The sequence below is a fragment of the Maniola jurtina genome, chromosome 13 (genome assembly GCF_905333055.1).
Source record: "Maniola jurtina chromosome 13, ilManJurt1.1, whole genome shotgun sequence".
Lineage (NCBI taxonomy): Eukaryota > Metazoa > Arthropoda > Insecta > Lepidoptera > Nymphalidae > Maniola > Maniola jurtina.
Genome location: NC_060041.1, coordinates 14,624,228 through 14,652,071, shown reverse-complemented (window position 1 = coordinate 14,652,071; position 27,844 = coordinate 14,624,228). Strand labels below are relative to the sequence as shown.

At 42.5% G+C, this 27,844-nt stretch overlaps 1 protein-coding gene, 1 long non-coding RNA gene and 1 other non-coding gene across 3 annotated transcripts; 1 reads left to right on the top strand and 2 right to left on the bottom strand.

Annotated features, from left to right (window-relative positions):
- Positions 1-183: 183 nt before the first annotated feature.
- LOC123871182 (serine/threonine-protein kinase par-1-like) lies at positions 184-26,162 on the bottom strand. The gene is made up of 21 exons (XM_045914818.1): positions 25,689-26,162; positions 16,729-16,845; positions 15,784-15,847; positions 15,218-15,372; positions 14,808-14,939; positions 13,872-13,995; positions 12,967-13,217; positions 12,318-12,414; positions 12,183-12,232; positions 11,797-11,895; positions 11,359-11,475; positions 9,975-10,143; positions 9,360-9,448; positions 8,789-8,880; positions 8,263-8,356; positions 7,730-7,808; positions 6,027-6,983; positions 4,649-4,755; positions 4,086-4,170; positions 3,573-3,634; positions 184-3,497 (listed from the first exon to the last, which is right to left on the bottom strand). The coding sequence occupies exons 1-21, from the start codon at positions 25,836-25,838 to the stop codon at positions 1,920-1,922; spliced, it is 4,668 nt and encodes a 1,555-aa protein (XP_045770774.1). The 5' UTR covers positions 25,839-26,162; the 3' UTR covers positions 184-1,919.
- Trnae-uuc lies at positions 10,800-10,871 on the bottom strand. The gene has a single exon. It is a non-coding gene; the product is annotated as a tRNA-Glu (tRNA).
- Positions 12,542-27,308, top strand: LOC123871195. Its single transcript, XR_006797234.1, has 3 exons — positions 12,542-12,735; positions 27,023-27,033; positions 27,297-27,308. It is a non-coding gene; the product is annotated as an uncharacterized LOC123871195 (long non-coding RNA).
- Positions 27,309-27,844: the final 536 nt, after the last annotated feature.

Below are 27,844 nucleotides of genomic sequence, written 5' to 3'. Positions count from 1 at the left end.
TTGTGCTGATCGCTCATATCGCTATTATTTTGTATGGACTGAACTTAGACTGATACAACCAATGACAAGCAAGACATCCGGTCTACATTTGGCTCTGGCACGCTAGATGGCTAGTGTACCCACGACCGAACACCTGACAATAACTTGAATGGATTTTCCGGGGGTAAAATAAAAATAACTGGATAACATTATGGAATCGGAATTGTTTATTAAAATATTATTTACAAGATATTTCAATCATCAATAACATGGCTCTAACTACACTTATGGCAAAAGTTCTACCCTACATACGAGCGTGCTGCGTACCAAACTGACAAACCAAAATCACTCGCTACATTGATCCGGTCTCCACCTTTATCGGAGCGGATATGAGTTATCGACCAATCAGATTCATAATAGATAACGTGAAAAAATAATCACGTCATCTTTTAAAAATCTGATTGGTTGACTGTACACACCTCTCGCTTCGCTCAGGTGGAGACCGGACCTTACAAAGGATGTTAGATAATGTATTCAACAATTTGCTTGGGTTTGTTATGATATGGAGTTTGGTACACATTTCACATTCCTCTATACAACATTTGAGAGTCGTAACAACACCAAACACCTCAACAGTCGACATTGTCAGCAAATATTAGGTATTGCGCGTTCTGTATTGACTTAATTCGTCCGATTTAATATGTAATCTAGTCAGAACTTAAAATTAAAAATATTTACACGATTTATATTAAATTACCCCTAAAATGGAATATTAAGGTTAAAACAATATTTTGGAATAAATAAATTCATTATAGATTTTTATATCGACATAATATACAAATATGTAACAACTCGAAGTCAAAAATGTCTTCTTTTCTATCGCTAACGGCTCGCATACTCTGTCCACGGAGAGAAGATAGTAAAGGGCTTTCTCTGTTACGTAATCCGATACCAATGACAAAGACAAAAAAGTCAGTGGGTGTTAACCATTTTGAGTGACCAACCGATCCAACAAACGAACCCATGTTGTCCGTCCTACTCTACTAGAAAATCTGTTTTCAAAAACATTCGAAATTTAATTTAATAACTTATGTTTGTTTATGATATATGGATTTATATTACATTGCTTACATCAACAACAATGAATAAATGATTGGTTGGTCACTCAAAATAGTTAACGCCCACTGAGTTTCTTGTCTCTGTCATTTGTATAAGATTAGATAACAGAGAGAGGTCTATATTAACTTCTCTCCGTGGATACAGCATCGCAGCAGTCTCCATCACACAAGTTTCCCTCCAACACGGCACGGCCAATATGGCGGAATGCTTTACATCTACGAGGACCTAAGTACGACGAAAAATATAAATTAACACCTATTTCTTCTCATTCGATAATCACTATCTATCTGGTGTCGGATATTGCAATATTTATAACTGACAAAAATATGGAACTTTCTAATTTACAAAATATAAAGCGTTCGTACTATATACAAGTATATAACTAACTCCGATCTACCACCGACCGTACGGTGGAACGTAAGCTCAGCAATAGATCGAGACTTTATGCTAACTAAACAGATGTATCTTTGTACACGAAATCATTTTCTATCACACAAAAGACAATTCAAAACTGAATTATATCTCGTTACAATCAGGAATGGAATTCGGAACACACAACTTTAGGTACATAAATGCTTTCGAATGAATTCGCTACCTTTGAAAAATTTATATCAATCTTTACCTTTTAAAGTAATTGCGAATGATAAAATGTTCTTCAAAAGGGTAACTAAATATTGAAAGGGTGTTCAAATTTTTCAAAGGTACGAGTACATTCCATTCTTTTATTTATTTCATGGAAATACTAAACTCCATTCGTGACGGACTACTTTTTAAAAGCAGTCGTATCCCCCCCCCCTCCCCCCTCCCCCCCCCCCCCCGCGCTACACCGTGAGGCTGGTGATGAGCTGCTGGCACAGCTTGCCGTATTCTCGCTGGTCGCCGGATATCCGCCGCATCTTCAAGCCCTTCTTCTCCTTCGCCTTGTTCTCACACACCACCAGCTCTATCTGGATCCCTCCGGAGTATTCCAGATTGAGGAACCCTGTCAACGCCTCGGAGTCGTCGTGTTTTCCTATCTGGTCCCCGGTCTCCACGAAGATGTTCTGCGGCGGAACCCTCGTGTTGATAGTTTCCTTCAACAGTTCCACTATCCTGTGAGAGTCCAGCTGCGAGCAGACGGTGGACAGCGCGACCTCGTAGTACTCTTGGACGCAGGAAACTTTCTGAGGGCTCAGCAGGATCGGAATCTTTCGCTCTTCGGGCCTGCAGATCTCCGTCAGCCTCAAGTCCATGGTGGACCTCTGCAGCTGGTCGATGTCGCGGCTCTCCTCGCCGCAGGGCTCCAGCTTGTCGCGCGGCATGTACACGTCCTCGTAGTACTCCTTGACTTCGCCGAGCACGCCCTGCGCCGAGAAGGACGAGCGCGGCGTCTCCCCTTTGTCGGAGAAGCTGCTCCTCCCGAAGTCGCTCCTTTCCGAAAACGACGACCTCCCGAAGTCCCCTCTTTCGGAGAAGCTTCCGCGATCCGAAAAGGAAAACGATTCTCTGTGTTCCGAAAAGCTCCCTCTGTTTTCACTGAACCCGGAGCTGGCCGATACGATGTTGGAGTAAATCGACTGTATGTTTTGTTCACAGTTGGGCGACACGTTGGCCGAGTCGTTGCTCAGCGAGTCGTCGCTGAACCCGAGCGACTTGTCGCTGCCTCGCCTCGCTAACTCCTCGGATAAGTATTTGCTGGTCTCATCGATGCTCTCTTTGGGCGAGGGCATCTCTGTGTCCTTATCTACTAGCTCCACGTGTTTGTGCTCCACGTGCTCCGTTTCTTGGCTCACTTTCCTTCCGATCCCTTTGGTGATGGAGGGTCGGTCGTCCAGATCCGAGGGTTCCGATATCACGAACTGGGGCAGAGGATATTTGGAGTTCTCTAAGCTGTCGACGCTGTCCTCAGAGGAGGACGCGACTAGGGTGATTTCAGAGCCCAGACAATCTGTCAGACTGATCTGCGGATGTGTGGAGGGGTAGGTCGTCGGGAGGGGGAACGTCCGGTCGGGGAATTTGGTTTCGCCGTTGTGGGAGCCGTTGCCGATCTCCTCCTGGATCATGTCGAGCGGGGAGCCGGGGTTGGAGATGGGGGAGTTGTTGAGCGAGCGATGCGCCACGGCGTGCAGCTGCGGGTGCACCATGGGGTGCAGCTGCGGGTAGGCGGTGTCCATGTCCACGTTGCTCCGCAGGTCGAGCGCGGTGGCGGTGGGCTGCGGGGTGCCGCGGGTGATGGAGCCGGTGTGCAGGTAGCTGAGGCCCTCGGTGATCTGGTGCAGCGGCGAGCCGGGGCTGGCGGGCGACGCGTGGCCGGACAGGAGCCCGAAGCTGCCGTACGAGTGAATGGATTTGAGCACTTCCTGGGAGAGGTGGGAGCTGTACAACGTGTTCAGGTTGATGCCTAGTTTCAGAGACAGGTCCTGGAACAAAGGTTACATATGTTGGAGCTCGTATATTATGTACAAAGTGGCAATGTGTGTGTGTATAGGGCATACCTGTGCAGCGGGGTCGGGCGCAGCGCCGAGCTCGAGCGCAGGCGCGGCGTGTATCGGGGACCCTGAAAACGGAGCAGATTATTATACGTCACCGCTTCGATATGAGACTATATCGAATGTTTCTCAGATTTGGGAAGTAATTTTGATCTAGATCTATGATTTCGAAATTTCTTCGAAAAAAATATCTGAAATCGTAACCTAATTCTTTTTTGACTTTTTTTGTTATAGAGGACGTAGTAATTACTAATTTTTGTTTTTCAAATTAACAAGTGTAAATTAACAATTTATAACATCCCCGACAAGTGAAGGTTACAGTAACTAGAAAAGAGCTGATAACTTTCAAACGGCTGAACCGATTTTCTTGGATTATAGCTAAGAACACTCTCGACCAAGCCACCTTTCAAACAAAAAAAAACTAAATTAAGCATTACATGTATTATGAGCTACGAGAAGTTCGTAGATTTGATTGACAGTAGTAAATAGTAGTAGTAGTAGTAGTAAAGTGAGCAGTACCTGGCACGGAGGCGGCGGGCGTGTGCGCGGGGTGCGGCGGGGACGCGCCGCCCGCCGCCGCGGCGCCGCGTCGCTCCAGTCCACGCTGAAACACAACACCAGTTACAGCCTTATTGGCTTATACAACTAACTAACAGTTATTATTTGAGTTTTCGGTTAAAAACGGAAAATTAAGTGTTCTAAGGTTTTTGGAAGTTCCATCCTCTTAACAATCTTGGAAAATTCCACTTGAGCAAAGCCGGGGAGGGTCCGGTTGGGTCGCCACATTTTACCACGATAGCAAAAATACTGGCGGAAAGCAACTCACAACGATCTCACTAGATGGCACCACAAGTATCTTCAATTCCTCATTATGAAGCTTGAATCCCGCTAGTAAGGTTTTAATCCCAGATGCCATTCACCCGTATTCACAATGCACTCGAACGCAGTGTAGGTTCTACCAGTCAGATCATTGAAAATGGACGGAACGCAGTTTTTGTAAAAAATTAAACGAGACAGATTTATGCCAGCAGTATAACGCTGTCTCGTTTGAACAGATTTCAGCGTAAGAGAGTAGCACGTACCTGCAGCTGCTGGTACTCGAGGCGCGCGGAGGCCAGGTCGTGCGCGGCGCGCGGCGGACTCAGCTCCGCGCGCCGCACCGGCGAGTAGCGCTCTACGTGCTCGCGCGCTGCACACGCCGACTACATTAGCTCTCGTATTCAAAGTCATAGTCAAAATCATTTATTCAAAATAGCCACTATTGCCGTTACTGTCACGTCTCACAGTACATTCGTGTGGTTAGCAGAAGATTGTACACCTCTCCAACGTTGATAGAATTACACACAATACAACGTTAAAGTAAAGGGGGCTTTCAAGTTTCTTGATTTCAAATCAAAACTTCAGTACCACTGATTTGAACTCCACAACTTTTCCGCTTGGAGCACTAACTGTAGAAGTATACACCAATTTGAGCTTTAAAACACACCCTTGTTTTAAAGCTCTTTATTTAAGTTCCATTTTACTTTGTCACTAAAGTAGAATTCTATCAACGTCGGGGAGATCAAAATCTTATTGATACACAAAGGCTCACTCCAAAAAGATATTTTGAATAAAAAGCGACTATTGTTACGACCCGTGAACAACGCACATCGATAAATAATAATAAGCCTCATTTGACCGCGTACCCTTATTTCTCTCTTATGAAGGATAGCCGCATTCTGGATGCCTTTTTGAACGAATTTAACTTGTGCACATTCTCAATCCAACTTTTACTAAAAGACCCATAGTAACTGGGTCTAGACCCATAGTACTTGGAAAGTTGGGACTTGCTCTCATATTACTTGCAAAGCTGGGATTATTCGCGCGTGTTCACACGAATCAAACTCAAACGAAAATGCATTCAAACTTACGCGAGTGTCGAATGTCTCGAATCACGTGACAGTGAGCCCAATTTGATATTGGTTCCACCAATCAAATTATTGAATGTCGTCAATTTTCAACAATCTGATTGGTGGAATTTCTAGTGTGCGTACGAATGCACTGTGAGACTAACGATTGTAAATACGGGGATAAGATATTAAAATAGGATGATGCCACACCATCTTATTTCGAAAAACGTTTCCGTGAGGCCATTTGGCACACTGACGGATTGGCACCGCATGTCGCTACCGTATACTAGAGCACAACAAACAAACTAAAATGGCGATTTTTACAATTTGCAATAATCATTTTAAGAACTACTTACTACTTTTCACACAACTACAAACAAATCTCAAGCTTGTTTAAAAACACTCACACACAAAAATCGTGCAAACACAACTACAAGCAAACCAAAATGTGTAAACTTCCTGTAACCTGAATTTTACCTTCTGCAACTTTACTTGGAAAAATGTCCATATTTCCCTGAACTTAAGATCTAAGTAACGTATCCTCCACCGGAAAGAAATGAAAAAGAATTACCCATTTCCTGTACAGTGGCCAACATTTGCAGCTTGACCCGCTGCGGGCCCGAGTACTTGCGCTGGCGGGCGTACTGGCCGCCGGCCACCGGCGTGCCCGCAGTGATCGACCCGCTGGCCACGCTGCCCTGACTCGGGTACCCCGGGTTGTATACTCCGAAATTGGTGAAGTTGTTAGGGTCTACGCTCATAGGAGTACCCGAAACGATCGAGCCTTGGGAAGACATGGGCGTTCCAGAAATTATTGACCCCGCATTGGGACTGAAATTTTGATTTTGTGCCGAGCTCCCGGTCATAATCGAACCCTGGCTTTGGATGGGAGTACCGGTTAGAATCGATCCCTGATTTTGAGATCCTTGGTTTTGTACGGAGGTTCCGGTCAAAATTGACCCTGGATTTTGAATTGGAGTTCCAGATAAGATCGATCCTTGATTTTGCATGGGGGTCCCGGACATGATTGATCCTTGATTTTGTGTATTATTTGACATCATCGATTGGTTCTGTATCGGAGTTCCGGTCATTATAGAGCCTTGGAGCTGATAGTTCTGGTTAGGGGTGCCAGGGTTTTGTGTGTTGGCGCTAGAAGAGAAGCTCTGATTGGGGGAGTTGGTTCCGGCTGAGCCTTGATTGGAGATCGGTGTGCCGCTGACGATGGAGCCGGACTGGGACGCCACGGTCCCATGCGTGGGCGAGTACTGGGACATGGCGGGCGTGTACGGGGACACCGCTTGAGACGCGGAACCCATGATGCTCCCTTGAGGTATGGTCTCCAGGACGGGTTTCATGCAGTTTTTGGCATAGTTGGGGGTGCCGGCGGTTATGGAGCCCTGGCTGGGCGGCGGCTGCGCGGGCGGGGGGCTGTGGTACCCGGCGGGGTAGGGGTAGCCCCCGAAGGACGGCGGGAGGTAGTTGCGCTTCATGCGCGCCTCCACCTCCATGACGAGTTCGGGGCTAATGACTAACGTGGTGAAACAAAAACAATATTAGCGATGCCACATGCACACTACTGCTGCTAAACAAAATATGTGGGTATTTAATATTTATTACTTTTTGTTTTGTCTCAGTGATATCCTCCAAGCTCTCTAGCGATATTGCTCCGAGAGCTTGAAGCTTCTACCGACGATTATTATCGAACTATATCAAAAATTGTAAGTACCCACATTAAAAAAATATAATAACAGTAATAAGCATCAAATCTAGCAAAAACCTGACATTTTAAAGTATGCAAAAATTAAAAAAAAAATTAAAACAATGAATCTAATTACAACACACAATATATTTAATTTAAAACAAAAACTTTATTACAGCATTACATACTAAATATAACACAAAAAAGGCAGCAAGCTTTTTTTTAACATCTGTGTAATTTTGTATAGTGTTTGTACATATTCAAATTTTTATTCAAAGCTATTACTCATATTGTAAATGCTTAAGTGTTTGTTTCTTGGTTTGTCCTTCAATCACGCCACAACGAAGCAATGGATTGATCTCATTTTTACATGGATATAGTTGAAAACCTAGAGAGTGACATAGGCTACTTTATTCCCGGAAAATCAAAGAGTTCCCACGGAATTTTTGAAAATCTAAATCCACGCGGACGAAGCCCCTGGCATTAGCTAGTATTAAATACGCCAAAACTTCGTGAACCAGTGACTGTGTGCGCGTGTGTGTATGGTTGTGCGTGCTTGCGTGTGCGCGTGTTACCTGGCGGTCGCTCGGTGACGGTGAGCAGGCCGGTCCTGCGCACGCGCAGGTTCGCCGATGACGACGGCGAACTGCTGGCCTGAACACACACAATCAAATCAACATCAAATCAATAGGTAAATGTTTTTCATTCTAAAAAAAAGTACAAATTCTAAAACTAGCACCTAACTCTTGTAAAATTACTGCCACATATAATATGTTTATAGTCAGGTAATCAGGAATAGTGCGTACATTTTGAGAAAGAACTCTCCATATTTGTTATATATTCAACTGTCATGTCAAATATTTACATAATATTATATATTATGTAAGATATATAGTGGTGATAATTAATTACGTAAACTTAAAACTAAAGCTAAGTACTAATAATAATTATTCTTTCGTAAGCTGTACTTTTAGAAATTAGAATTATTATCACTTCCTACTTATATGTATATTTACTGCACTACCTAAACCATACTTTTGACATGGCAGTTACATAGAGCAAGTATGGCGAGTCTTTTCTCTGACGCATTATATAGTTGGTTACGTACCATGGTGGTGGGCGCGCAGACGGACGACACGCTCGCCGCGTCCTCGGGCGTCGCCATGGTGTGCCGTTTGCTGCTGCCTCGGTTCAACATGTATCTGCAATTTTTTATTATATTCATTCCAATTTTCATTACGTGTTAGAATTTAGGCGGTGGTGTATAAAGTACGCGACAGGCCGACGTGGCTATCGGGGTGGGGACGCCCCGCCTCATATCCCAATTGCCTCTCGACCTGACGGCTGTCGCGTACTATACATACATAGACTGCTAAAATTATAACATACAAAAAAAAATTATAACCCTTTTATCTTTGCCGTAGTCCGGCAAAATGCAGTCACTAAAGCTGAAATCAATAGAGTGTATTTTGCTTTTGCTCAGACTTAAGTTTCAGTTAAAGCGAGACAGATTTATGCCAGCAGTATAACGCTGTCTCGTTTTAACAGTGTCTTAAGTCTGAGCAACGTCATAGTGCGCTCTATAGATCTCACCGTGAGCGTTGTAAATAGATAATATGGGTGTAGATAGGTACCTGCACAGGTTGGTGTTGTAGGCGGGGTCGTTGGCCTGCTCCTCCGTTTGCTCCGCCTGCTCCGCGCGCGTCGGCGTGCCGCTGTCCGACACCTGCGCATGGAACCGTTTGTATTACACTACCCCCTGTTCAGGGAAACCAGCTCAGGAAAGTCGCAGATAACGTAGAATAACCGACATAGCTTAAAAAGTTAACCTGTTGCGAAGCTAGAGCAATGGTCGGGGCACGAAAAACCGATAGTTAGGGTCCCAAGGTGCTAGAACGGGGCCCTCGGAGCCTGGAAACGCAGTATTGGAAAACCCCTACTAGGTGGACAAACGAAGTCTGCGGGAGCTCCTGAACGGTAGCGGTGAAACACCTGGCGTGTGGGATTCCCTACAAGAGACCTAGTATATGTATACTTTATTGCAACGCAAATGACAACACCTATGTCCAGCAGTGGTTCGTGGATGACGGTTTAAAAAAAGCAATGATGAGGTGTAGGTTGCAGCGCGCTTGCCTAGCAGGTGCCTCTTGTTTTGAAGGTATTTAGGTTGCACGTGGCAGGATAGGAATAAAGCTAATGACTCACGTGATGCGTGGGTGCGGAGCCGCAGCACGCGGGCTCGGAGCGACGCACGTGCGCGCCGCCGTCCGACGCGCGCCGACCGAACGACGAGCCTGCCGCCATAGAGAACTTCCCATTTATTTTGATGAATCTTTTTTTTTCTTTTATTGGGAGGAGGAAAATCCTCATGGATATCGTCTGGCATGCCCGACTCCACTGCAGATGCGCAGTGACCTACGGACTAAAAACCTCCTCCACTCTTCGATATCTCCGCTCACGGCTTCCCGGAATTGCACGAAGCGTAGCATAAGGAAGGCTTTTGATGGATCTACTTATGTCATAAAGTGGGAAAGTTTGAGAGTTTGTTCGTAGGTAATAATCTCTATAACTACTGGATCGATTATGAAAATTCTTTCACCAGTAGAAAGCTACATTATTGCTAAGTGCCATAGGCTATGTCTTTTTTTTAATAGAGATCCCTACGAAAATTGTAAAAGCCGGGGTCGCTAGTAAATTATAAAAATGTAAGTCAAATATAATTAAATATGATAGAACTATTAAGATATCTCAATAATTTTCGCGCCATATAAGATTTCTGCGCAAGTACATCGTGTTGTAAAAGAGGTACTGTAGTGTCACCTTGCGCCTGCATGACGACGGGCGGCTTCAGCAGGTGGTGCTTCACGCTGCAGTAGCGCGGCGGCTGGTGCTGCACGGCGGGCAGCTTGGCGGCGAGGTTGGTGTTGGGCAGCAGCGACACCTCCGCCTGCGCGCTGCTCACGCCTTGCCCGTTCGCGCCGACCTGCTGCTGAAAATAAATATAAATTACACCTATTCTTCTTCCTTTACAACCTATCACCACCACCGGACCGGCAAAGCAATGCCGCCAAGCGATTTAGCCTTCCGATATGATGCCGCTTAGGAACCGATCAGGGGTTGAATAAAACTTCCATACCCCTTCCAAGTTAGCCCGCATCATCACTTTCCACCAGGTGAGATCGCAGTCAAGGGCTAACTTGTTTTGAAATAAAAAACCTCTACCACTGCCATAGAGACTTCCATATTCACTAATTTTTTTCTTTTACTAACTATAACTAATTTTTGGGACAAATCAAAGAAAAACGGCGTGTAACCTTCACGCGCAGTTGAAGTAAAAAAAACTAAACGCGTACGGGATTCCTTTTTTTTTTTTGAAAATAAATCGGCAAAGGGGTTTCATGCATAGAGATAATATCATGATATCATGTAACAAATATGTAAATAAAGAGCGCGGCCACAAAACAGCTGCTCTGTTTAGAGGTCATTTTCGGTGACTTGACACTTGAACGTTACTTCCGTTCGAAAAAGACCTGACATTACTCAAATTGAGTCTTAAATTTTATTTTAAAAAGTATTTTATTTAAAAAAAACACCTAATAAATTATAAAATATCTTTTGCAAAATTAAAAAAGCATAAAAGTAAATTTCCCGTACCGGGAATCGAACCCGAGCCTCCTGGGTGAAAGCCAGGTATCCTAGCCACTAGACCATACGGGATACGTCTGTGATGTCAAAATTATCGTTTGATTTGTTCAGTCTAAGAATAATTTGCTTATTCAAGCGAGGCAAGTTATTGAGCAGCTTTTTTGATGAGAGGAAAAAGAATTCTTCTAAAGTATCAAATGAGAGGAAAAAGAATTCTTCTAAAGTATCAAATGAGAAATATTTAATTTAACCATAATTTAACATTCAAAAATACAATACAAACAAATGGCTATAGTAACAAATCTCGGCCGAAATATCATTGGCCCTCGTTTAGTTAAAAAGGACTCGGTTGGGCGCCTCGTTCTTATAAAATTACTTCAGGCCTGGATAGTAATATACTAAGGAGTATACTTTTAATGGAAAATTCAGTATATACAATTATACATTGATTTTTATACACAACTCTCACTTGACCAAAAAATTGACTGTGCCAAAATAGTTTTCACGAGAAAGACAGTTCCCCTATATCTCGTATAGGGTGTGTACAGTTTGTTGGTACCTGTGCATGCCTGCAGTCGCCGGGGCCGACGGTGTGGCGGCGCGTGGCGTGCGGCGACGGCGGCGACGCGGCGCTCAGCGCGGGGGCCTCCTCGCACAGAGGCGCCGACTCGCCGAACTGTGGAGATTATACATAGATAGATAAATATATTTATTGTTTCCTTTTTGCTAGTTATGTACTATATCTTATATCTAAAACTAATAGTTAAAATTTGCTCGCTATAAAGAAATCAGCCAAGTGCGAGTCAGACTCGCACACGAAGGCTTCCGTACTATCGTACAAGAAATAACTCTTTTAATTTTTTTTTAACTTTCATATGTACGTGCATCAATTCCACGACGAAATCGCGGGCATCGGCACAGAGGAAAAGGTATTTCCTCTGTGGCATCGGTAAGTAATTCAATAAAGCTGTCAAATTAGTGTATGAATTTTTGGTACCTTTTCGAAACTATCAGCCGAGTGTACTCCGGTGAGGTAGCCCGCCACCTGCAGCCCTTCGCAACTGTCCTCCGCCTCCATCTGCTCCTCTTCACTGCTCTGCAATGTTACACAAGTCAAATATATCATCTCCCAGCCGGGTTACTCATTGGTGAGGGTTGTGACCCCTCTATTCATGTATTTGTCTAATACTGACATGTATCCATGTACCCAGCATGCTACACGCACACACGTGCGCACGCACGCACGCACGCACACGCGCAAATATAAAACTCTTGTGATAATCAGGAATGACTTTGTTACACGTAAACGAATAATTATTATTAATTTGTTATTACTACAATTATTATTATTAGTATCACTATGTTCAAGTGAATGTCACTTACCTTACAACTAGTGAGATCAAGGGGTCGCCCCGTTGTGGAATCTAGTGAATCTGTAAAGAACATACCAACATGTATTATTTCCGGAAATCAGTACAATTTGAATAAAAAAGGCAATATCAAGTGTTGGCAGCCTACCTCTGTCCATCTCTGCGCTCTCGTCCTTCAGCTGCAGCTTGTCCATCAGCAGGTGGTAGATGGCCGCCACGTGGTCGAACCGCTCCTCCTGCACCGACTGCAACACACGGCACGTTACGCCCGGCTCCACACACTATGTTACTACTACCACTTATACAAATACCCGATGTACCTGCGCAGAAATCTTATCTTTGAATGGCACCAATCATAGCGCGCGACCGCCCGCTATTGGTTGTTGTCTACGCGCCATGTATTGTACGCGCGGCTCATGAGCGGGATAGCACGCGAGCCTCTGTTGTTCTTCTCAACGTCAAGCAATAAGGTCTGTATTTCATTGGCGTGCATTTGGTTTTAGTCGGCGTTACGTTACGCTTTTCTGCGCGACCGAATTTTGCCGATGCGACTTATAAATGTGGTCGTACTGTACGCATTACTGACATTACCAGATAGTGCCAGAATGGCATGTCAGGAACGATTCTGCTAAACTCTCACGAGTAGGCTACAGCGAGAAGAACGAGGTTTCGCACATTCCTGCGACGATGTCACGCATCCGGATCGATGTAACGCGTAACGGAGGATGTAAGACGACTCCACAACGTTATTGTGTATCGAGGATATTGTAGGGAGGATGCCACGAGGTTCGGCTCACCTGCTGTATGTGGTGGTGCGTGAGGCCGGGCAGCGTCACCATGCGCGCCAGCACGGCGTCGTGGCGCGCACCGTCGGCCGCGCCGTCCGCGGGCTCGGCGGGGTGGCAGGCGCAGGCGCCGGCCGCCGCGTCGCGCCCCGGGCCCGGCCCCGGCTGGTGCGCCGCCAGCCAGCGGTGGCGCGCCACGCCGCGCAGCGTCAGGCGCCGCTCGGGCTCCACCACCAGCATGTGTCGGATCAGCTGCTCGCACTCTGCAACCAGCACGCGGCCGCTCACTCCACTGCAGACCACATCTTGTTGACCGTCCCTCCTTCACCTTTCTACTACCGCAAGGCATCGCCGAGATCTGCACCCGTACGTAGTCGAAGTTCCACGAACACGAATCAAGCGATTTGCCTCCTCGTTTTTAATTCAAACCGCTAGGATATGGAATGCCCTCCAGCATCAGTTTTCCCCTCCAATGTTAATATGAGTACCTTTAAGTCAAAAGTCATCTTCCAGGTAAACGCGCTCCATCTTAGGCTGCATCATTAGATACAAGATACAAGATACAAGATTTTTATTTGCAGAAACATTTTTTGTTTACAGTTAGGTGTTTTTACTTGCCAGCAGGTCTAACCGCCAAAGGCTAGTCTATAAATTAAAAAAAAAACTCACAACCCAAATGCGGATTGGCACACTTCACACACAGCCGGAAACATTTTGAACAACTCCCAGGCATGCAGAATATCCTCCACTAAAGCAAGTGATATTTACTTGCATAAAACGCACATAACTTTAAAAAGTTAGACGTGCCTGCTCAAGATCACACCTCAAACCCTCCAAAAAGATGGCCGACATCTTAACCATTTTTACAGTAAAATAGAAACATTTTTAATCGAATGAACTTAAAATGAAGTGACTACCTTGCGACATGAAGTACGGTATCCGGAACTTGCCACCGAGCACGGTGGAGCGCAGCTCGCTGAGGGTGGAGCCGTCGAAGGGCAGCGCGCCGCACACCAGCACGTACAGCACTACGCCGAGCGACTGCAATAGGGGTTACGTGCTTATTTTATATACTACAACTCTGTGGCATGGCCCTTCAAACCGGATAGTGAGTGTGACATGGTCCTTCGAACCAGATAATGACTCTGTGACATGGCCCTTCGAACCGGGTAGTGACGGCGACATGGTCCTTAGAACCGGATAGTAACTGTGGCACAGTTTTTCAAACCGGATAGTGATTCTGTGACATGGTCCTCCCAACCAGATAGTGACTCTGTCGTGGTCTTTTGAACCGGATAGTAACTTTGGGACATGGTCATCCGGACCGGACAGTGACATGGTTCTTCGAAACGGATAGTGACTCTGCGACATGGTCCTTCAAACCAGATAGTGACACTGCGGCATGGTCCTTCGAACCGGATAGTGACTATTTGACGTCCCTTCGAAAAAGATAGCGACTGCAACATGGTCCTTCGAACCGGATAGGGACTGTGTGACAAGGTCCTTCAAAAATAAAGTTTCTCTGTGACATGGTCTTTTAAACCGGATATTGACTCTGTAACATAGTCCTTCAAACTGGATAGCAACTCTAAATAAAAGTTTGCTGAGGGTGGATCTGACGAAGGCCAGCGCACAGCAAATATTCATGTTTTATAATCAATCATAAAATAAATTATGATTATGATTATCATTTATTATTCAGACGCATCTTTTTATTAAGAAAATAATAATATGGTCATTCGAACTAGATAGCAACTTTAAAAGGTTTAGAGCATGCGCAGACGAGGAACTATTGTCCACGGAGGACAAAAGTCCATGATCTTTTAGTACGGCGCTAAAAGAAGAAAACATACCCATATGTCAGCCTTGGGTCCGTCGTACTGTCGTCCCTCGAACAGTTCTGGGGCCGCGTACGGCGGACTGCCGCACCACGTGGACAGGGGGGAGCCTGCTGTGTACTCATTGCTGAACCCGAAGTCTGCCAGCTGCGGCCAATACAATAGCATTTTTAATACATATCAAAAATTGAAGAACCGTCATAATAGTACTGAATACATTTCGGCTATTGGCAGTAAGTGAACCGTTGCTTAGCGAGCGAAGGCAGATTTCCCCTGTCAGTCGACAAGACTAGGACTGGATGTTTCTGGAATATGTACGCGTAAAACCAAAAGATGACCGGGACGTAAAACCGGGAGGGACTGCACGCTTCAGGCACCTCGCCGCCGACGTTCCTCCACAGCTCCATACGAGTGGCAGTACGCACCTTAATGTTCATGTTCTTGTCCAGCAGTAAGTTCTCCGCCTTGAGGTCCCTGTGCACGACGCCGCTCGCGTGGCAGTAGCCCACGGCGGCCACCATCTGCGCGAAGGCGCGCGCCGCCTCCGCCTCCGGCATCCTGCCCGCCGACACCAGGTGGTCTGCAACCACACTGTTATATACTGACAGTACAATATAACCAGGGAGCCAACCGACTCTACCTAAAAAGAAGAATGCAAGAAAATGCCAAGAGTTCCGTAGGCGACAAAAATTTATCAAAAGGACCTGAACCTTGACTTCCTAGCTTTTCACGTAAAGACGTTACAATGAATAGCGACTCTTGTCACAACACAATAAAGTGCAATTTAGCTCACACAACCATTCAACACAAGTTTAACATATTATGCCTCTCTTTCACTAAACGTTTTTTTCCTTACATGAAACCCAGTATGGGTAACTGCCATACCCCTTCGTGCCAGCTCCCATCTTAGACTGCATCATCACCACCCTGAGATCGCAGTCAAGGCCTAATTTGTAACAGAATAAAAACAAAAGTTACCAAATAAACTCACCAAATATTTCCCCGTTGGGCGCGTATTCTGTGACTAGATACAAAGTGTGACTGCTCTCCATCACCTGAAACCAGTGAGGTCAAATATTCATTTATTAGATACCCATTCCAGAAATATTCGCCTCCAACTGAGATCTCGCCTACCTACTTACACGTAGTCTATGAAGGAAAACATGCAAGGAAAAAGTATGTTAATTTTATTGCGATCTACAGAATATCATTGAAATTATACATAATTTTCTGCTTTCGATGTAGAGACGTTTTCGTGAAACTAAATTTATGTCTGCAATGTACAGTTATTTCAAGTAATGAATAAATAAACTATGTCTAAAGTATAATTGTTTTACAATTTTTATACTCTTAATCTTTCGAGGCTCATAACTTTAAAATCAATATTTTATTTCAATAAACCTACATAATGTCGAGACCAATTGATACAATACTTAGTTTTGAGCGCACAAAATCAAATAATGTAGTAATCACCCTCCTACGTTTGTATGATGAAAGCACCAGGTCAAACGCAACCCTATCCTACAAAAAAAAACCAGCCAAGTGCGAGTTAGACTTGCGCACTGAGGGTTCAGTACTCAGGTATTTTTCCAACATTTTTCACGATAAATCAAAAACTATTATACATAAAAAAAAAAAAACTGTTTTAGAATGTACAGGTAAAGCCCTTTCATATGATACCCCACTTGGTATAGTTATCTTACTTTGAAAATTGAAACTTTTTTTTTTTTTTTTAAATGATGTAACTACAAATTCGCGGTTTTCAGATTTATTCCTGTACTTGTGCTATAAGTTCTACCTACCTGCCTTTCATTATTCTAGGTCAACGGAAAGTATCCTATAGGTTTCTTGACAGACAGACAGACAGACAACGAAGTGATCCTATAAGGGTTCCGTTTTTCCTTTTGAGGTACGGAACCCTAAAAAATCGCCTCACCTGGTACAACCTGACGATGTGCGGGTGCCGCAGCCGCTTCATGATGGCGATTTCTCGGAACGTCTTCTTGAGGTTGTCTTCGTCAAGCCGCGATTTGTCTATTATTTTAATTGCTACCTGCAAACAAACAAACAAGTATTCAATAAGATAAATGAAACATTACTTATACCGGTTGTCTCTTCGATTAGGTATATAGATACCTAATCGAAGGGTTGTCAGACATTAGTACCTATACTTCCGATTCTGAGAACAGGCCCGTGCTCAGTAGTGGGCCGGCGATGAGTTTATCATGATATGTACATAATATAGTATCAGTGGCAGCGCAGAGCGCGAGGTGAACACGTCCTTACCAGGTCGAGGCCGGCGCTCGTCCTTGTGGGCGCGGCCTTGCTGCCTCGAGGCGCTGCCGGCATGAAGCCCAATGATACTGTACTAGCTACCTACACGTATTTTCTACAGTTTATATGCCCAATGATACTGTATACCTAACTACCTATACTTACATATTTTGAATATGAACCATCATTGAAGCATGGCTTCATCACAGATTAAATAATAAGTAGGTACATTACATAGTTGTCCCGTTCAGTCCGGGAACTCGACAAATTCCTAATTGATTGTAGCTAGAAACTTCAGCATAAGTAGTTGTAACACACTACTAGTTACTACCACACGTTAGATGGTGCGGTTTTCCTTGCAGATAACATTCAAAACAATACTCCCGCTTCATACCATAGTAATCACGTCTAACAGAAAACGAGTACTTAAGTTCTAAGGTCATTTGGATATTCTCCAGACTTACTAATAAAATAATATAAACTAGCTGAAGTCCGCAATTTCATCCGCGTGGTGGAAAATTTTGAAAATCCCGTGAGAACTCTTTTATTTTCCGAAATGAAATGTACCGTTTTTAACTATCCCCACCCTTCAAAAATCACGTCGCGCATTGATCCATTTCCATTGCGACAAGCCGACAAACGAACAAACTTTCGCCTTTATAATATGGGTAGTGATGCTGCTAGCTTTTTACGAGCCGTCTAATCAACTTTCGATGAAAGTTGGAACAGAGTTATAAGATATCTCGGGGATCGCACTAATATTATAAAGGCGAAAGTTTGTATGTGTGTGTGTATGTTTGTTACTCCTTCACGCAAAAACCACTGGACGGTTTAGGCTGAAATTCAGAATGGAGATAGATAATATCCTGGATTAGCACATAGGCTACTTTTTATCCCGGAAAATCAAAGAGTTCCCACGGGATTTCGAAAAACCTAAATCCATGCGGACGAAGTCGCGGGCGTCAGCTATAGTAGACCATATAGGCTACTTTTTGACCCTGAAAACAAAAAGCCTTTCCTACGAGATTTTTAAAAACTTAAATCCACGTAGATGAAGTCGCGGGCGTCTATATCCATACTCTTTAAGTCTTTATCCTTGTTTGATGAAAAATGTTTTGTTTTTTCCAAACCTGCTTATTATGTTGCGATGCCCAACAACGCCATAATAAATATTGCGATAATCAACGTGTTAAGCTGAGTGGCCACACTTGAGCGGTCAACGTCTAATCCCAATATGTAATTGAATTGGGGTTAAAATCGTCTAACGCCAAACGGCATTGTGAATGCCGTTCTACGTTGTTCGTGGCTACATCTACGTTTAACGGGAAATGCCGTTGAACATCGCGTTGTTGGCCTTTAATGTAGCCGGGACATTAGGACCGTCTCATGGTGTGAACGTGCCTTTAGTACCTACTCTATGTTCGAGGGTGAGTGAACTTTCACGTTGAATTTTTACTATAACAATAGTAATAATGTCGTTGTTTTTGGTATCTAACCATTAATTATGCACGAAAATTAATAATTTTACGAATAATCTTAAGGTGGCGGTGGATTAAATAAGAAATTGTTGTACAAAGTACAAATTATTACACAAATCCAGCTCGATAAGGCCTTTACAAAAGAAATAATAGACATTAGAGGTGTGAAAGCAAACAGTTATGCACGTTAATTCGTGTCTGACACGAAGCGGACATTTTTTCATTTATTTTTAGGGTTCCGTACCGAAGGATATTAACGGGACCCTATTGGGTACTAAGGCTGAGATGTATAGCGCGCACTTTGACTTTGCTCAGACTTACTGCGTCACGGAAAACAAGGGCACTGATCGACCAATCAGGTGCTCTCGCACGGTAGAAATCCCCTCGCGTCCCCATCGGTCCACCAAAGAGACCTAACAACTCTGCCGTCGGTGTGACAGGCTTTACTGCACATAGGAATCTTCAGAATCGATCTGTGACTCAGAACGAAACCTTTGGTAAGATCTAGGATTTTCCCACTGAATTAATGAGATAGATTAACAGAACGCAATGTGTAAAAAATGGTACTTATCCAATCGAATGGCCCCTGCCTAATCGTTTAAAATCTAGAATTAAGTACACTATAAAAAAATTCAACATTGTTACTTTTTCTTTTTTTGATAAAAGCAATTGTCTCTCGCCCGCGCGGCCGAGGCAACGACCCTCCTTGAAACTGGCCTTGTCTCCAACCGACTGAAAAAAGAAGTTCGCCTAGCGATTGTTTATGTTACAAGTAAAGTCTGCAGCGTTTGCAAAATCGAAATTGCCTAGGCAGAGGCGCTGTTGCTCAGACTTAAGGGTCCAGTTTAAGAAATTAGTTCTTGTATCGACTATAACTCACAATTTAGTCGATACTAGAACTAATTTCTTAAACTGGACACTTTCAAGTAAATTTCTTTATATAAACCTGTGAGGATGATACTGCCATTGCCGCAATTAAAGTATCATAAGCCTACTTTGTCGTATTAGTTTACAAATTGCGATAAACCAAGTAAAATTTGAATTTCGCGGGTAGACCCGTCGCTTCCACCTTGAGTTCCAGTTAAAACGAGACAGGTTATAACTAAAAAAAATCAAGTCTGAGCAAAGCAAAGGTACACTCATACTGAGATCTATAGAATCTACTTTGACTTAACTCAGACTTAAGTTTCAGTTAAATCGAGACAGATTTATGTCAACGACATACTCATCTAGTTTTATTTAACAGCGTCTTGAGTCTGAGCTGAGCAAAGTCAAAATGCGCTTTATAATAGACTATCCGATGCCCGCGACTTCGCCCGCGTGGATTAAGGTTTTTCGAAATCCCGTGGGAACTCTTTTATTTTCCGGGACAAAAAGTAGCCTATGTGCTAATCCAGGATATTATCTATCTCCATTCCAAATTTCAGCCAAATCCGTCCAGTAGTTTTTGCGTGAAGAAGTAACAAATATACACACACACACACACACACACACATACAAACTTTCGCCTTTATAATATTAGTGTGATCTTAGCCTCACACTATAGCTATCAGCCCTAGAGCGCCATTCACATTCAGCTGTCCAAAGGAGCGCAAAGTCAATTCTATCCGGGCAGTGTCGACTTCGTACACACTTATGCCTTCGCTTGTAACATTGTATTTAGTACGTTTTAGATCAAGCGATAGTGCAAACACAAATCATTCACGCATCTTTTTGCTGAAATTGTGGGCTAAGATTGAATGACTGGGAATGAGTTTAACAGCTAATCTAATACCTGCATGTTATTCTATCATACGCATCGAATTGATTGTGAATCTTTTAATTTTTCGGTTAAAATGTTAGCAAAAGTACCTACCTAGGCATTTAAGTGTTTTATATAGGGCACTAATTTCCCAGGGTTAAACTTTCTATGTGTGTGTGTGTTAAAATAAAATATAAATGAGTAAGTACCAGACGATGGGACTGGCACATATAAAAGCACCTTTCATATTAAATATCATAAGCCTGAATATCAGATTAAAAAAATAAGTAGGTAGGTAGGTACGTACCTACCAAACTATTTAAGTAATTAATATTTCATGCTTAACGTTGCCCGCGACTTCGTCCGTGTGGATTTATGTTTTTTGAAAATCCCTGGGAACTTAGTGTGATGTCCGTCTCCGAGATGCAATCTCTACTCCAAATATCAAATCAATCAATCAAATGGAACGTGAAAATGTTACTATACAGACAGACACTGCACTTTGATTAATATTAATATAGACTAGCAGCTAGCTGATGCCCGCGATATCGCTTTCGTGGATGTAGGAACTCTTTGATTTTCCAGGATAAAAAGCAGTGTATGTGCTAATCCAGGGTATAATCTATCTCCATTCCCAGCTAAATCCGTCCAGTAGTTCTTGCATGAAAGAGTAACAAACCTAAACACAATCATACATACAGACAAACTTTCGCCTATATGATATTAGTTTGATACTCCAATCGAGTCAACAGCCCCGCTAGATACGGGGGTGCAAATCAACCCTTACACTCTAATGCACACGGCGACAAATCCTACGGGTGGACCGAGGATTCCTTTTAGCTCATCCATACTAATATTATAAATGCGAAAGTGTGTCTGTCTGTCTATCGGTCTGTCTGTCTGTCTGTCTGCTACCTTTTCACGGCCCAACAGTTTAACCGATTCTGACGAAATTTGGTACAGGGTTAGCTTATATCCCGGGGATCGCTAGTACAAGATAAAATTCCGTAGGTACTTTTGACATAGCAAATATGGCGAGTCCTTTCTCAGATTGTACGCGTAATAGGTACTATTACAACGAGTTTAAGTTTTGTGAATCGGAAACAATAAACGTTTTGTTTTCCAAATCAAAGTTACAGTTGAACAATAAAAATGTTCCCGAACTCGGCGGAGTGAAGCCCGGCGGCCGACGAGTTTTTCGTTTTGTACGATTTCTTACGAGTTAGGATACAATCAAAACTCTTAGCAATTGGAACGAAGCAAAATGTTCGGAAAATGGATGGAACGGCGTGTTCTAAACTCAATAGCTCAAGATTAAAAAAGCGGTCTGAAATCACAAAGGTCGGCGGTTTTTTTAAATAATAAAGTAGCGAGCAAACGAGCAGACGGGTCACTTGATGTTAAGTGATAACCGCCACCCATGAACATCTGCAGCACCATAGGTACTCCACGGCCATTCAGGAATTTGTTGGTCCGCTCCTTGAATAACCCCATGTTGTAAACACAGGTTGTAAATCTAGTTCCAACCCCGCCCCTTACACTATTGTTGAATCTACACCCAGTCTTTTTTTCGTGAGGAAAATCCGTCATGGATTTCACCGGCCACGGAGGAAAACCTCACGAATTTCCATCCCACCGCTGCCTGACGACGCGGACGGAGCACAAGGGACCGACAACACCTAGTCACTCCGCCAGCGGATGTCCGCCGCAGCAGACCCACTGGGACACTACGCGCCCCCAAACACCGACACGCATGATGGAACGAGGCATGACTTAGCTGTAGTCTACACTCTACAACAACGAACAATAGAATAATAGGCGTAATACGTTTGTATGGAGAAGCGCGACGCGCATGCAACAACTATACAAGGTTCTAACTATGGAGGGGAAAGGGAGACAAAAAACATTCGATAGAATATTACATTCTAGTCTAGAACGAACCACAAGTAAAGGTTTCCAACTCAATGGAATAAGGAAAAAGTGTTTTTTACACAACTGCCCAAAAAAAAGGAGTGTAATGTTTTCAGTGTTCGCATGTATGTGAGTTTCTTTATTCAAGCGTAACTTCTAACAGACCCTAAACAGATTTGGATGAATGGGGTATCGTTAGAATGATCGTTATCGGTATCATCGTTTACTTCATGAGATGGCAATCGGGATATGAGGCGGGGGGCGCCCCGCACACCCGCACGTCACCCGCGCTCACCCGCAGCGGGTTAGCCCGGGGGCTGCGCGGGTGCTTTCCTCCCCGATTGCCATTTCAGCCTGTCGCGTACTTTAGGTATCATAGAGTTTCCAGAAATCCCACCAGAGTGAAACTTTGGCTCATCACCAGTAGTTATCAACGTAAGAGCAAACCTGAAACCTAATTATAAAATATCATGACTGAAGTGCGTCCAACATAAACAAAAAACATTATTACTTACCCAATAAATATTATTTTGTTTTCATTTGATTGGACTTTATACCTCTTCACTCAATATTTCTTTTATTTTCAGTCAACATCTGCTTATTTATTTACTCAGGAGTTCAAACCTTTTGATTTACGAAATTATACATACAGAAAGATTTATTTCTTTAGCACTTAGCTTTTTAGGGCGCCAACAGGACCCTATTCTAAGCCTTCTGCTGTTTGTGCGTCTGTCTGTATGTCTTTGAAGAGTGGAAATTTCACAGTGTGTAAAAATAAAAGTATAGAGCGTTTTATCTAATACAATTTTACCGAACCATTTGTGTGCGTGTTCGACTCACACTTGAGCAGCTTTATTTAGTCTTGTTAAAGTTTTAAATACAAATTATAATAACATTGCAATATCGTGCTTCTTGGGTTTTTAACCTAAATTCTAAATGATATAGATTGTATACAGTAGGAATAGAAACATGATTGTATACAACTTCCCCAATAGAAAACAAAACCGGCCAAGTGCTAGTCAGACTCGCGGACTGAGGGTTCTGTACTCGGGTATTTTTTCAACATTTTGCAACTGCATTTAAATCAAAAACTATTATGCTTAAAAATAAATAAAAATCTGTTTTAGAATGTACAGGTAAAGCCTTTTCATATGATACCCCACTTTGTATAGTTATCTTACTTTGAAAATATAACACATTTTCAATTTTTTTTCTGTTATTTAACCACAAATTCACAGTTTTCAGATTTATTCCTTTACTTGTGCTATAAGACCTACCTACCTGCCAAATTTCATGATTCTAGGTCAACGTGAAGTACCCTATAGGTTTTCTTGACAGACACGACAGAAGGACAGACAGGCAGACAACAAAGTGATCCTATAAGGGTTCCATTTTTCCTTTTGAGGTTTCCCAACAAATCTGAAAACTGTTCAAAATAGTCAGTTTTCATTAGAAACAGTAATTAATTTTTCTAGTTTTTAGGGTTCCATACATCAAAAGGAAAGAGGAACCCTTATGGCTTATGGGATCACTCTGTTGATGTCTGTATGTCTGTCTTCATTTTTTTCTGGGGTGGAGGAGTTCAGTGTATATGGAGCTATGTGAATGTTGGAATGTTGTGTACACTTGTTATTGATATATGTATAGACACGTGTTGCAGTGTTGTTCTTTTTGTAAATGTAGAAATATAGTATGCTTAAGTGTACTTTATTAAATAAATAAATAAAAAATCTACAAAATACATCTGACTTACTAACTTGACGTAGTATAAGTCAACAACAGATGTTGAGCCAATGTGTGTGATTAGCACTTTTTGTTTGATCTGTGAGCTGCTAAAATTAAAAACAAATAACTGTCAAATTATTTTCAATCTTTAAAAATATCTTCTGATTACTCCCAGTAGTCAAAGTCCTAGACTCATTTATATTTGGGAAAATTAGAGATTTCAAATTGGCATGTTAACCAGTAGGCCAAGCAAAGTTAGACGTTAGACAGTTAGACGAACCTGAAACCAGAAGGCCTGATACTGAATTGTTTCTGGATGTTGACAATAAATTTTAAAAAAACCAGTCAAATGTGAGTTGTGCCTCGCTTCTAGGATTCCATACATAATTATGAACATCATAATTTGGGCATATGAAATATTTATTTTCCGAGCTCTCTCTATAGTCATATTCCTCATTACTGAGGGTCATGACCCCTTTCCATTAATCCTATAATGGTAGATCTCTTGGGATAATAATGCAGTAGGTTCCCAGATCCTTCTGCAAAAATTCAATATTTGGTATCAGGTCAACATTCTACACCGAATACCAAAATTTTAGGTTTGTAAGTCATTTAGTCAATGAGAGATAGAAGTAATAAAAAATTAGCACATCATTTTTGGGCAGTGGCAGTGGTGTCCATTATTATAATAAAATTCCATCTCAAATTCAAAGTTTATCAGAAAGGAGGTTACATCAATTAATAAGCCTGTGTAAGAAAGGCTTTTACTTTTAGATCAATAGTCTATACTAGATATAGTATTTATCATCAAAAGTAGTGATAAACAAAATATATGAGACAAATGATATGCATTTTTTATTAATCTCTGTAATTTTTTCAAAATTGTTTTATTTTATTTCCTCAACTTATCTGTTGTTTTAGGTTATAGTTGAAACAAAACTAAGCAATTAATTGAAAGTATAAGTATTGTGAAAAACAATGGCAAGTGAATAACTTTGCAGACTTCTTTCATAAATAGAACTCTCAATAGTAAATACACACCAAAAGAGTATATTTTGATTAGATAAGTACATTCCAAGTGGTTATTAGAAAAGTTATTAACTTTTCCCATGACAATTACAAAGAGAAAACAGATAACAATAAGATTCTTATAAGAAATTGGAGCTGTTCTCATAGTTTAATGTGAGTGAATTGTTGCCTCTACTTTACAGCACAAGCAAGAACACCATAATTGAGTGGAGGACATCAAATGAGCTTACCAATTGAAAATAATTGTCACAAAAACATTATGAAGTTTTTGGACTGATCACCCTCTTCTCCCTAAAGTATAATATATAGATACCTAGAAATGCCTTTGAAGTTTGTGGGGGGAAAAGTTTTAAAATATTTTGAGCAGAGTAATTTTGAAGTTTGATATTATGCGACCGAGTTAAAAAGTGCATAATTCGTATGGCTCTATATAGTAAACAATGCACGTCCGACTGGGTCGGGTTGCAGTTTTATTTTTTTACACGAAACACGTTTTCGTCCCATCAGTCAGCCAGATATCAACGGGAACGAGTTCTCAATGCTACACTGCCAACCTGAGCGTGACTCTCTTCGCCCGTGACTTGACACGAATGGAAAAAACCAATTCACAACACAACACATCACTCCGTAGACGCGTCGATCCGGTAGGAACTGGTACATCACGTCGGGGAGACGCATATCCATATCAAATGAAGCACAAATCACTGAAATACGCGACGAAACGAGATAGGTACCCACCTTACTCTTAGTAATAACATGTGTAGCTAGCTTTACGACTGCGAAGTTGCCCGTTCCGATCGTCTTTTCCAGCTCGTAGTTGCCGACGCATACTAGCTGGTCTATCGGGAAGTGTTTCGTCTTGTGCAGCGGCTTTATGTTGCTAGCCATTGTAGACAAACGCGGCGATGTCTACCGAAACGCGCACTCCCCGACGAATTTCTGGTTACTGCGGTTAGTTCGCCTTCCTGTCGCGGCGGCGCTGGCGGCGCTCACGTCATTCCGCTCGGGAAGTACAACTGCGGCGCTTGACATTTCATTAATAAAAACAAATGCCTGTACAATGACTTTTATTAAACAAGGTCAAACTGAGCGCAATACTACTAGTTTATCAGTAGTTATGTTTTAACGCTCGTGACATTCTCCTGATGATAACGTGAGGCAATCTTATCACTGATTTGTTATCAAATTGCAAAGAACGAGTTGAACATCGCTCGGAAATTAAAAAAGGCCCGATTCACAAGTATAACGAGACTATACCCGTCTTATTCGTTTCGCTTTGTTATTAATTAGCGAGAAAGAGAAAGTAATATCTGGGGAGTTCGCGTGACGTCAGAGAAGATAGTTTACGTCACAAGCGGCAATTTCAAACAAGTACAGAGTACGTCAGACAAAAATATCGATTTTTCGTCTCAACCAAAAAATGCTACACTGCGATAATGTAAAGCGCAAAAACTTAAAAAGCGACTTAAACACGATTGCCAGGCCATTAAAAGTGGTCATTGATTTTGAAAGAGCCACCCCTATTAGGACAATGGTCTAGATAGGTACACCTACAACTAGTTAACCAAAACATGGTAGAATCTAAACCAATTTTCCAGACAAGGAATGAGGACGTAACTTTGGTAGGTACCTAACTGCTTTTCATTCTCTTTTTCACTTGCATAGGTTCTTAGGCCTTAGAGTCTATTGTATACCTATGCACGTACCTAATAACGCGTCCGTGCTACTGCCTAGGCTAGACTGAATAATTCAAATGATTTTATATGATAGAATAATAGGTATTTGAATGTTACAGTTTATATACTGTTACCGAATTACATCGAAATGCGTTTAGTAACTTCAGCGTGTTTGATATAATATACAATCAAATCAGTGGTAGATGCATAATTTGACGAAGCAAAATCAAAAGTATTTGTAAAAGTAATGTAAAAGTTTATTTGAATTAAATAAAAATTTAAGTAGGTAGCTAGATAACTAGGTACCTAGGCATCATATATATACTTCAAACTGAAGCCACTGCTGCGTCCCACTCGAATTGTTTTCGTTACTAACAAAAATAAGTTACAAATTAGGTAGGTACTATGTGTTTAGCAAGTTGCAGGTGCAGAGATCCTTTATATAGTGTGTTATCTATAGATCCTTTGTCTAGGCTAAGGGAACGTTTATTAGTCTAGATTACAACATGGGGTAATTCACGGGGCGGAGTGCGGACCAACAAATCCCTGCAAGGCCGGCAACGCATCGGGTACCTCAGTCTGGTGCTGCAAATGTTCATGGGCGGCGGTTATCATTTAACACCAGATGACACGCCTGCTCGTTATTTTTTATAATAATAAAAGTCTGAAGACGTTAATATAAGTTTTTACTCCGCCTCCGCTTCTTGTATGTCAGACCAGTTTTTCGCGTTTCTAAGGATTCATGAACTAACTAGGTATTCACTGCATTCAAGTCAAGAATCGAGATAAAATGAATGGGATGCGTAGTAAGTAGGTAGGATGCGTAGGTGCCAGCTATTGTGCTCTTGTTACATATTCGCTTCATTCATTGAAGAATTTGGTAATTTTGGTATTGATTGTAAAAACGTCGCCATCTCTAGTCGCTTGGAAGAACTAAGACACGGAGCCTGTAATTAAGTACCTATTTTGGCATAGCACGCTGGCTGTCTAGGGCTGCTGGCGCCAGTCCTCAATATTAGAACCTTCCTCGCGATAGAGGGCGTAGTTCCCAACTACGTCCTATCAGAGCTGGAATCGGCGGCCTGACATTCCCTCCCACCTTCGTATTACCATCTGCGGGTATCGGCATCGTACCGGAACGCTAAATCGCTTGGCGGCACGGGTCATTATCCACGGCCGAAGCCATCCACCAGACCAGGCCAGAGAGAAATTATAAAG

Excerpts from the sequence above, each read along its gene's own strand:
- LOC123871182 (XM_045914818.1), bottom strand. The coding sequence starts at position 25,838 with ATGGCTAGCAACATAAAGCCGCTGCACAAGACGAAACACTTCCCGATA. Across the intron at positions 14,940-15,217 it reads ACAAGAACATGAACATTAAG|CTGGCAGACTTCGGGTTCAG; the intron begins GTGCGTACTGCC and ends TATTGGCCGCAG. Across the intron at positions 13,218-13,871 it reads ACCGTACTTCATGTCGCAAG|AGTGCGAGCAGCTGATCCGA; the intron begins GTAGTCACTTCA and ends TGCTGGTTGCAG.